This window comes from Palaemon carinicauda, chromosome 16, assembly GCF_036898095.1.
Source record: "Palaemon carinicauda isolate YSFRI2023 chromosome 16, ASM3689809v2, whole genome shotgun sequence".
In the NCBI taxonomy this organism is placed as follows: domain Eukaryota; kingdom Metazoa; phylum Arthropoda; class Malacostraca; order Decapoda; family Palaemonidae; genus Palaemon; species Palaemon carinicauda.
The window spans coordinates 30,588,864-30,601,099 of NC_090740.1; the positions used below are offsets into that span (position 1 = coordinate 30,588,864).

A 12,236-nucleotide genomic window follows, 5' to 3' on the forward strand; every position below is an offset into this window, starting at 1 on the left:
ATAATCAAGAACAAATAACTAACACTATTATAATATACCTTGCATGATGAGCAGCTTACTTCATATGCCTTGAACAAAATTATTCATGTGGAAATTTCATAACCATTCTAATTTTTTGTCAATCTTTTAGTTTTGATTAGTTTTTCGTGTCCTTTTTATCATATCAAATAAATATCAAAATATGTATTCACTCACCATTGAAACCAAACTTCAAAATTTACGACTCACCTCATCGTAATCTGTCATATCAATATCAAACACTAATTCTTTCTCCATTGGTGTGAAAACTGATACTGTTCGGTGGTCTTTAGGTCTGGAATGAAATAAAATATTTTAATGTACAGTATTATATCCTGTTTTGCTGCTTGATTCAAATTTAAACAATGTAAGTTTAATACTGTAATGCAATTTTTTTTCAAACAGACCTATGACTCACGTGCAGTAAAATCCTAAATCACTTTCCTAACCTCTCATGAGAACTGCCAATAAGATTAAAAAAAAAATAGAATCTTAATAAAATGTTATTTTCATTAGTAAAAAAATTTTTTGAATATACTTACCCGATGATCATGTAGCTGTCAACTCCGTTGCCCGACAGAAATCTACGGTCGGGATACGCCAGCGATCGCTATCCAGGTGGGGGTGTACACAACAGCGCCATCTGTGAGTAGGTACTCAAGTACTTCTTGTCAACAAGAACTCAATTTTCTCCTCGGTCCACTGGTTCTCTATGGGGAGGAAGGGCGGGTTCTTTAATTCATGATCATCGGGTAAGTATATTCAAAAATTTATTTTACTAATGAAAATAACATTTTTCAATATTAATCTTACCCGATGATCATGTAGCTGATTCACACCCAGGGTGGTGGGTGGAGACCAGCATACATGTTAACAAAGAAGCTAAGTATCCCGTATTTCATTTTATCAGTTATTCAAAATAACAAACATAAAATAAATAAGTACCTGGTAAGGAAGTCGACTTGAACTATTACTCTGCCTTTTTAAAGTACGTCTTCCTTACTGAGCCTAGCGGTCCTCTTAGGATGCTGAACGACTCCTAGGTGCTGAAGTATAAAGGGCTGCAACCCATACTAAAGGACCTCATCACAACCTCTAACCTAGGCGCTTCTCAAGAAAGAATTTGACCACCCACCAAATCAACCAGGATGCGGAAGGCTTCTTAGCCGACCGTACAACCAAAAGAACAACAATTAAAAGTATTCAAGAGAAAGGTTAAAAAGGTTATGGGATTATGGGAATGTAGTGGCTGAGCCCTCACCTACTACTGCACTCGCTGCTACGAATGGTCCCAGGGTGTAGCAGTTCTCGTAAAGAGACTGGACATCTTTGAGATAGAATGATGCGAACACTGACTTGCTTCTCCAATAGGTTGCATCCATAACACTCTGCAGAGAACGGTTCTGTTTGAAGGCCACTGAAGTAGCAACAGCTCTCACTTCATGTGTCCTTACCTTCAGCAAAGCAAGGTCTTCTTCCTTCAGATGAGAATGTGCTTCTCTAATCAGAAGCCTGATGTAGTAAGAAACTGCGTTCTTAGACATCGGTAGGGAAGGCTTCTTGATAGCACACCATAAAGCTTCTGATTGTCCTCGTAATGGCTTTGACCTTCTTAAATAGTACCTAAGAGCTCTAACTGGGCAAAGTACTCTCTCTAGTTCGTTCCCCACCAAGTTGGACAGGCTTGGGATCTCGAACGACTTAGGCCAAGGACGGGAAGGAAGCTCGTTTTTAGCCAAAAAACCGAGCTGCAAGGAACATGTAGCCGTTTCAGATGTGAAACCTATGTTCCTGCTGAAGGCGTGGATCTCACTTACTCTTTTAGCTGTTGCTAAGCACACGAGGAAAAGAGTTTTTAATGTGAGGTCCTTAAAAGAGGCTGATTGGAGCGGTTCAAATCTTGATGACATTAGGAACCTTAAAACCACGTCTAGATTCCAGCCTGAGTGGACAACCGACGTTCCTTTGAGGTCTCAAAAGACCTAAGGAAGTCCTGTAGATCTTTGTTGGTGGAAAGATCCAAGCCTCTGTGGCGGAATACCGCTGCCAACATACTTCTGTAACCCTTGATCGTAGGAGCTGATAGGGATCTTACGTTCCTTAGATGTAACAGGAAGTCTGCAATCTGGGTTACAGTGGTACTGGTTGAGGAAACTGCATTGGCCTTGCACCAGCTTCGGAAGACTTCCCATTTAGACTGATAGACTCTGAGAGTGGATGTCCTCCTTGCTCTGGCAATCGCTCTGGCTGCCTCCTTCGAAAAGCCTCTAGCTCTTGAGAGTCTTTCGATAGTCTGAAGGCAGTCAGACGAAGAGCGTGGAGGTTTGGGTGTACCTTCTTTACGTGAGGTTGACGCAGAAGGTCCACTCTTAGAGGAAGAGTCCTGGGAACGTCGACTAGCCATTGCAGTACCTCGGTGAACCATTCTCTCGCGGGCCAGAGCGGAGCAACCAACGTCAGCCGTGTCCCTTTGTGAGAGGCGAACTTCTGAAGTACCCTGTTGACAATCTTGAACGGCGGGAACGCATACAGGTCGAGATGGGACCAATCCAGCAGAAAGGCATCCACGTGAACTGCTGCTGGGTCTGGAATCGGAGAACAATACATCGGGAGCCTCTTGGTCATCGAGGTAGCGAATAGATCTATGGTTGGCTGACCCCACAGGGCCCATAGTCTGCTGCAAACATTCTTGTGAAGGGTCCACTCTGTGGGGATGACCTGACCCTTCCGGCTGAGGCGATCTGCCATGACATTCATATCGCCCTGAATGAACCTCGTTACCAGCGAAAGCTTTCGATCTTTTGACCAAATGAGGAGGTCCCTTCGATCTAGAACAACTTCCTCGAATGAGTCCCTCCCTGCTTGGAGATGTAAGCCAAGGCTGTGGTGTTGTCGGAGTTCACCTCCACCACCTTGTTTAGCTGGAGGGACTTGAAGTTTATCAAGGCCAGATGAACCGCCAACAACTCCTTGCAATTGATGTGAAGTGTCCTTTGCTCCTGATTCCATGTTCCCGAGCATTCCTGTCCGTCCAGTGTCGCACCCCAGCCCGTGTCCGATGCGTCCGAGAAGAGACGGTGGTCGGGGGTCTGAACAGCCAATGGTAGACCTTCCTTGAGAAGAATGCTGTTCTTCCACCACGTTAGAGTAGACCTCATCTCTTCGGAAACAGGAACTGAGACCGTCTCTAGCGTCATGTCCTTTATCCAGTGAGCAGCTAGATGATACTGAAGGGGGCGGAGGTGGAGTCTCCCTAACTCGATGAACAGGGCCAGCGATGAAAGTGTCCCTGTTAGACTCATCCACTGCCTGACTGAACATCGGTTCCTTCTCAGCATGCTCTGGATGCATCCTAGGGCTTGATTGATCCTTGGGGCCGACGGAAAAGCCCGACTCTGAATCTCCATAACCAGATAGACAATGGTCTGGGATGGGACGAGCTGGGACTTCTCTATATTGACCAGGAGGCCCAGTTCCTTGGTCAGATCCATAGTCCATCTGAGATTCTCCAGACAGCGACGACTTGTTGGAGCTCTTAAAAGCCAGTCGTCTAAATAGAGGGAGGCTCTGATGTCCGCTAAATGCAGGAATTTGGCAATATTCCTCATCAGTCTGGTAAACACAAGAGGTGCCGTGCTTAGGCCAAAGCACAGGGCTTGGAACTGGTACACAACCTTTCCAAAGACGAACCTTAGGAAAGGTTGGGAGTCTGGATGGATGGGGACGTGAAAGTACGCGTCTTTCAGGTCTAACGAGACCATCCAGTCCTTCTGCCTGACCGCTGCTAGGACCGACTTCGTCGTCTCCATCGTGAACGTCTGCTTGGTGACAAAAGCATTGAGAGCACTGACGTCCAGCACCGGTCTCCAACCTCCTGTCTTCTTGGCTACCAGGAAGAGACGGTTGTAAAAGCCCGGGGATTGATGATCCCGGACTATGACCACCGCTTCCTTTTGTAGCAAGAGCGACACCTCTTGTTGCAACGCTAGCCTCTTGTCCTTCTCCTTGTAGTTGGGAGAGAGGTTGATGGGAGACGTAGCTAGAGGGGGACTGCGGCAGAACGGAATTCTGTATCCCTCCCTTAGCCACTTCACAGACTGAGCATCTGCACCTCTGCTCTCCCAAGCTTGCCAGAAGGTCTTGAGTCTGGCTCCTACTGCTGTCTGGAGAGGAAGGCAGTCAGAACTTGCCTTTTGTGGACTTGGAACCCTTCTTGGACTTGCCACGGTGACTGTCTGCATGGGTACCTCCTCTGCTGGAGGCTCTGCCACGAAAGGGCGGGATGAACCTAGATGCAGGTGTGTCAACTGCTGCAGGGCGGAAGGGTCTAGGCACGGAAGGTAAGGTTTTAGCCTTACGTGCAGAAGAAGCCATAAGATCATGAGTATCCTTCTGGATAAGCGAGGCAGCCATCCCCTTAATCAGCTCCTCCGGAAACAGACACTTGGAGAGAGGAGCAAACAACAACTCTGACTTCTGGCAAGGAGTGATACCAGCCGATAAGAAGGAGCAAAGATGTTCTCTCTTCTTAAGGACTCCTGACACATACGAAGCCGCAAGTTCACCAGACCCATCCCGAATTGCTTTGTCCATGCTAGACATGATCAGCATGGCCGAGTCCTTATCTGAAGGGGAAGTCTTCCTGCTTAAGCCTCCCAAACACCAATCGAGGAAGTTGAATATCTCGAAGGCACGAAAGACTCCCTTCAACAGATGATCCAAATCAGAAAAGGACCAGCAGATCTTCGAACGTCTCATAGCCAACCTGCGGGGAGAGTCAACCAGACTTGAGAAGTCGCCCTGGGCAGAGGCAGGAACTCCCAAGCCGGGTTCCTCTCCCGTGGCATACCAGACGCTCGACTTAGAAGCAAGCTTGGTAGGCGGAAAGACGAAAGAAGTCTTTCCCAGTTGCTTCTTGGAATGCAACCACTCTCCCATAACCCTCAAAGCTCTCTTAGATGATCTGGCGAGAACAAGCTTGGTGAAGACAGGCGCAGCAGACTGCATGCCCAGAGCAAACTCGGAGGGAGGAGAACGAGGGGTTGCAGACACAAACTGCTCAGGATACAAGTCCCTGAACAAGGCAAGGACTTTACGAAAGTCTAAGGAGGGAGGCGTAGACTTGGGCCCTTCAAAATCAGAGTGAGGTTCATCCAGATGTGCAGCTTCGTCATCCGATACACCATCATCCGAAAGCTGAGTTGTAAGTGGCAAAGGTAGAGCAGAAAGCTGAACGGCTGAATCCGGCAGTACGGGTGCATGCGTACCTGCGGATCCAACATCATGCCGCTGCTGGTCGGTCTGCGAGCTGGCAACAACAAAAGCAGAGGGCTGGTGTGTGGGAGGGGCTGCGGTGGGTTGAGGAGCATGCGGTATGGTATGCGGAGCATGCTGTAAGGTATGCGGCTCATGCTGCATGGTATGCGGAGCATGCTGTAAGGTATGCAGAGCATGCTGCATGGGCTGCGGAGAATGCCGCATAGTGCTGGAACCCGGCAGCTCTACAGAACCTTCCCACTGCTGATGCGGTAGCTCACGCATGTTAGCAGATGGTGCAGCAAGAACATGCGTCTGGCAGGGTGGACTGCGCATCGGTGGTGGAGCTCTCACAGGTGGAGTGTGGGAGCAGGCAGCCGCAGTATCTGCTGAGCGCACAACCTCGGCGGGTTGTAGGTTAACAGGAGCAGTGTTAACCTTCTCAGCATGATACTCCTGCATGAATGCCGCAAGCTGAGACTGCATAGTCTGCAGCATGGACCACTTAGGGTCTACTGTGGTTGGAGCAACAACAGACAGAGCAGTAGCCTGTTGAGGGACCACTCTACCTCTCTTGGGAGGTGTGCAGTCATCAGATGACTGCGGCGAGTCCGAACTGACCCAGTGGCTACACCTGGGCCGTTGGACTCGCTCGGAAGGGACCTTACGTTTGAGCGGTCGTGAGACCTTGGTCCACCGTTTCCTCCTGGAAACTTCTTCCACAGACGAGGAATGTAAGGGCTCATTCGTCTGTATGTGGATGGGACGATCCTTAACAGATACGTCCGCAACCACTGAGGATACATCCGTGCGCCGATCAAGGCCTGCCGAACCCTTTGGTCCTTCGACATTGCTTCTCCCCTGGGCTTGGGAGCTTGCAAGAGGTCCCGGACTGGGAGGACGACTGGCACGCACAGATGTACCCTCATGCGCAACACTGACACTGACACTTTGCACATCACTAGCACTAACACTTCCCACTGCACTCTTCGCTTTCAGCTCTCTGACATCTGCCAAGAGCTGATTACGGTCATTAGCCAATGACTCCACTTTGTCACCGAGAGCCTGAATGGCACGTAACATATCCGCCATTGCAGGCTGAGCACTCGTAGCAGGTTCGGGAGTCACCACCACAGGGGAAGGAAAAGGTTGAGGGGCATGGGGAGAGGAAAAATCCACAGAGCGAGAAGAACTCCTCCTATTTCTCTCCTTCTCTAACCTACGTGCATATCTAAGGAATTCGTTAAAATCGAATTCCGAAAGCCCAGCACATTCCCCACATCGATCTTCCAATTGACAGGATTTACCCCTACAATTGGAACATACGGTGTGAGGATCTATAGAGGCCTTCGGAAGACGCCTAGCACAAGTCCTAACGCTACACTGCCTGTACTTAGGTACTTGAGACTGGTCAGACATCTTGAATTTAGAAGTAGTCAAGGGGGGATTCCAAAATCTAGCAAAGTTCGTTAACAATTAATCCAAATTAATTCCAAAAGCTTGCTAAGCTAATGATAAAGCTTCCTGAATAGCGAAGGCTAAACTCTAGAGCAAATACATCACCAAATCGTGAACAATAACTCCAGAATCAACAGCGTATCCAAGTAGGTCTTGCCGGCGGCACGACAGAGGAAAAATTGAGTTCTTGTTGACAAGAAGTACTTGAGTACCTACTCACAGATGGCGCTGTTGTGTACACCCCCACCTGGATAGCGATCGCTGGCGTATCCCGACCGTAGATTTCTGTCGGGCAACGGAGTTGACAGCTACATGATCATCGGGTAAGATTAATATTGAAAAATTTCTTATTTTCATACTAACCTGATATTCATACTGCTTCTCCAGAAGCTCAGTTTAATCAACATTTATCTGTAAAATTTTATCATTCAAAATTTTCCTTTTTTTACCTCTCCAATAAACATGAATTTAGTAAAAGAAGGAGTATTCTAGAGGTAGGTGGCAATTGCCGTGATGTTCTATTTATCTACTCAGTTTTGAAGTTATAATTATCCCTATTCTTTGACAACACAAGAGCAGTGGGGGGAGGGGGGGCATGTATATGAACATCAAGTAAATACAGAAATAAAAAATTCTATTATCCAAGTTATGTTTAGTTATATAAACCTCCCCTGATGTTCATAATACTAACTCCCACACCCTACTGGAGGTGGGATGGCAGTGAAGGATAGAAATATAACAAATTTGGAAATAATTTGTATTTTTCCTAACATAAAGACCTGGAGCTATTTTTAGGGTATTACTTTCGGCAACGCTGAAAACCAGCCAAGACAATTTTAGTGAAGGATAATTACACCATCCGCTAGTTAGCGGGAGGGGGTTGGGGTAGACTAGCTACACCGCTCCCTCACACCTGTCGGTTGAGTAACATCTTTTGCTTTCTGGCAGGACTTCTAGGGGGACAGGGTGGCGGGCCAATTTGTATAAATAGCTCCAGGTTTGTATGTTAGGAAAAATACAAATTATTTCCAAATTTGTTATTTTTTCCGACACAGATACAAACCTTCGCTATTTATAGGGTGACTTAGTCTTAGGAGGGAGGAAGTTCCACCAACTGGCCTTAGTGATGACCCGGGGTTCCCTCTAATTGATCTTTCATCTAATTAGTAGGAACCCTACCCTCGCTAAAATCAAAGTAGTTACAAGGTAACTCAATGATAGAGGCCTGCAGAAGCTTCTGTGAGAGAGACTTGTGGCTTGTCTTTACGTAGGAACTCGAGGATAAGCATGAGTTCTAAGACATATCCAATACCCTCCCTCACGAGGTATTGGTGACGTAACTAAGTATTTATTCATACTCAGGATGCACAAGGGAAATGAATCTTACCTGCAGAGGGGTGAGGTCAGCTATGCTTCAGTCTTGCGGAGCTGTTTCCCCAAGGGGGGAGAAGGAGAAAGAAAGACGGGAGCCAGACATTCTTTTCATTCACCCCAGACTAACCCAGGTAACCTCAGCCCTCAACCCTCTGCTACTTGTCCATCAAGGAACCTGAAGCATTAGATCACTTGTTGTGCGGCCACCACAGGACCAATGGAGAAGGTTTCCATGCTCCTGTGGGTTACGTCTTTCAGGTAGTGGGCTGTGAAGGTCATCTGACACTTCCACGCCCGCTTGCAATACCTGTGCCACAGAAAAATTCTTCTTGAACGCCAGAGACGTTGCAATGCCTCTGACGTCATGAGCTCTGGGTCGGTTGGACAGAGGAGGATCTGGATATAGAGCGTATTCAATTACTTTCCTTATCCAGGAGGAAATAGTATTCCTCGTGACCCTCCTCTTGACCTTCCCCGTGCTGACAAAAAGTGCTCGTACACGGGGGCGAGCTTTTGCTGTTCTTCTTAAGTAACACCTCAGACTCCTTACTGGACAAAGTAACAGTTGGTCTGGATCTTCGGTTACAGAAAGAAGACACTCTATCCGAAATGGGCCGAACCTGGAGTCCGGCACACCCGGATTTTGAGTCTTAGCTACAAACTCAGGGACGTAGTTGAGGATTACTTCCCCCCATCTCCTAGAGTGGGAGACATCAGCAGATAGACCATGAAGTTCGCTGACTCTCTTGGCCGAAGCCAGAGCGAGCAGGAACACCGTCTTACACGTGAGGTGGCGATCGGAGGCCTAGCGTAGTGGTTTATAGAGGAAGCCCTTCAGAGACCTGAGGACCCGAACCACGTTCCAAGGGGGAGGTCTTAGCTCTGCCTGGGGACAAGTAAGCTCGTAACTGCGTATGAGCAAAGAAAGTTTCAACGAGGAGGAAATATAGACTCCTTTCAGTCTAAAGGCGAGACTCAAGGCTGAGCGGTAGCCTTTGATTGCCGAGACCGAGAGAAGCATTTCTTCCCGAAGGTATGCAAGAAACTCCGCTATAGTTGGAACAGAGGCATCGAGGGGAGATACCCCTTCCACGACACCAACCACAGAAAACTGACCACTTTGCCTGGTAGACTGCCTCTGTGGATCTCCTGAGGTGTCCAGCCATTCTTTTCGCAACCGGTTGCGAAAAGCCTTTCTGTGTGAGGAGGTGCTGGATAGTCTCCAGGCGTGAAGTCAAAGCGAAGCTACGGCTTTGTGGAAGATGTTAGCATGTGGTTGTTTGAGGAGGTCATGCTGTGGAGGGAGCTCCCTTGGGATCTCCGTGAGGGGATGCAGAAGGTCTGGGAACCATTCTGCGTGATGCCACAGCGGAGCTATGAAGGTCATTTGCAAGTTGTTGCTTGCTCGTACCTGGTTGAGGACTTTTCTCATCATACAAAACGGGGGAAACGCGTAAGCGTCCAGGTTAATCCACCGTTGTTGGAAAGCATCTCGCCAAAGAGCTTGGGGATCCGGGACTGGGGAGCAGTACAACAGAAGCCTGAAATTCAGGGCCGTTGCGAACAGATCCACAGTCGGGGAACCCCACAAAGTCAGGACTTTGTTGGCTATCAGAGGATTCAAAGACCACTCAGTGCCAACTATCTGAGTCGCTCTGCTCAGCTTGTCTACTAGCACATTCCGCTTACCCGGAATGAAGCGAGCTGATAGAGTCACCGAGTTGTCTTCTGCCCATCTGAGTATCTCTACTGCAAGATGGCACAGCTGCTGCGAAAAGGTACCGCCCTGTTTTCTTAGATAAGCTACTACCGTGGTGGTGTCGCTCATCAACACCACGGAGCGCCCCGCCAGGACCTGGTGGAACTTTTCGAGGGCCAGAAAGGCTGCCCTCATCTCCAAGAGATTTATGTGCTGGTACCTTTCTGATTCGGTCCATTGGCCGGAGATGTAATGGTGCAGCGCGTGAGGCCCCCACCCTTCTTTTGATACATCCGAAAAAAGCATCAATTCCGGGGAAGAGACGAGAAGATCGACCACTTTGCAGAGGTTCTGCTCCGCCAGCCACCACCTGAGGTCCGATTGTTACTCTAGCCCTATGCGGACTAGGTGATCCCGGGAATCGGAGTGTTGGTTCCACTCGGATTTTAGTCGCCACTGGAGGGATCTCATCCTGAGGCGACTGTTGGGGACCAGTCGGGTCAGGGAAGAGAGGTGACCGAGAAGGCAAAGCCAATACTGCGCCGGGAGCTCTTCCCGACTGAGGAAGACCTGTGCTATCTCCCTCTCGTCTGATGGAAACGCTTTGTGCCTTAGGGTGTCTATTCGCATGCCTAGGTATACCAGTTCTTGAGAGGGGAGCAGTTGAGACATCTCAAGGTTTACCACGATCCCCAGATCCTGGCAAAACCTTAGAAGCTCGTCTCGGTGGCGGAGAAGGGCCGCCCCCTAGACCGCCAGAATCAGCCAGTCGTCCAAGTATCTTAGGAGACGGATGCCGACTCTGAGAGCCCAAGATGATACTAGGGCGAATACTCTCGTGAATACCTGGGGTGCTGTGGAAAGACCGAAACACAGTACCCTGAACTGGTAATGCTTCCGATTGAACATGAATCTCAGATACTTCCTGGAAGGCGGGTGAATTGAGATCTGGAAGTATGCGTCCTTTAGATCTAGAGTGCACATGAAGTCCTGGGGTCTTATCGGTTGTCTGACTGTGTCGGCCGTCTCCATCCTCAAAGGTGTCTGTTCGACAAACCTGTTCAGGGCCGTGAGGTCGATGACTGGTCTCCAGTCTCCAGACGCCTTTTTCACATGAAAGAGTCGACTGTAGAAGCCTGGGGACCCATTGAGGACCTCTTGGAGAGCGTCCTTCTCCAACATGGACTGGACTTCTGCCCTGAGAGCAAACTCGCGGATCCCTTCGCAGAGGAGTTCGATGGAATCGGCACTCGAGTCAGTGGAGGGAGAGAGCGCCTGAACGGGATACAATGCCCTGAACGAATCACCTCGACCGTCCAGTGTTCGTCCCCGTGGTGAAGCCACCTCTGCCAGCGGCTTTGCAGGCATCCCCCACAGGTGGGCAAATGGGATGATTGCCTGTCTTAATGGGACCGGCCTCGGCCGGATCCCTTCTTACCCTTTCCTCCACGAAAGGACTTTTTGCTGTGAAAGGCCTGCTTTGTACCCTTTTTACCCTGCTGTTTTGGGTCTCTAGCCCTTTTCAGTTGCGGGTTTTGCTGTGCTTTCCGCTGTGGCTGAGAGGGGTACGGTCTAGCTGTTAAGACCTTTTGGATGAGGGAGTCCTGACTGGACTTCCTCCACCTCTCTGCCACCCGCTCGACATCCTCGGGATGGAACAAAGAATTGCCCTCGAAAGGAGCATTTCTCAGTCTCGCTACTTCGGCCTGAGGGAGATGTCTATGGAACTTGCCTATGACAGCATCTCTCCTCTTCAGGATAGTGTTGGCCCAAAGGTTCACTACCTGATGGGAGAGGAACTCGATGGCCCGAGTGCCAGACAATAGGAAAGTCTCCAAAGACTTCCTGGAGGACTCACGAGATAGGTCTTTAGACCGCACCAGATATCCAGCCACGAAGTAGCCTGCATAGCGTACTTCGCCACCTTCTCCTGGTTTAGGATTTCAGAGGCCGAAAAGGAGACTGGAAGTCCCGTAAGTTTCTCGAAGGGGGTGGCCTTCGAGAGTGCTTCTATAGAGTGGTCGAGAGGCAGCGTTGGAAGAGATTCCCTGAGGATCTCGTAGTACCTCCTCTGAAACACATACGGAGGAGGTAGGAGCTTGGAGGACGAGCTGGAGCGGAGAGAGGATGTGGACTCAGTTGCCTGGGACACTGCCTTCTGTTTGGCACTCTTCAACCCCTTTGACCAGGGCAAAGATGCACTGGTCCTATGAGGTTTCTGAGTTTCATAAAACTGGTCAAGGACCATTTCTTTTCCATCTAGAGGGGCTGCCGATGGATCTGGAAGTCCATTGATGGAACGGATGCAGGCTAGGACCTGCCAGAAGGCGTGTTCCGACTCCTTTCTCTCATCCTCCGTAAGCTTAGGGATAGCAGCTGCTGGCAGAGCATCGTCCTCAAGATCGCTCTGCCCTTCCACGTCCGAGCTCTC

General features: G+C 49.2%; 1 protein-coding gene across 1 annotated transcript in view; it reads right to left on the bottom strand.

Moving 5' to 3' along the window:
• Prim1 (DNA primase small subunit) overlaps positions 1–12,236 on the bottom strand; it is a 105,419-nt gene that overhangs the window by 56,978 nt on the left and 36,205 nt on the right. Inside the window, exon 3 of the mRNA XM_068389723.1 lies at positions 229–313. Coding sequence (XP_068245824.1) covers positions 229–313 — 85 coding nt within the window. The remainder of the gene's footprint in view (positions 1–228; positions 314–12,236) is intronic.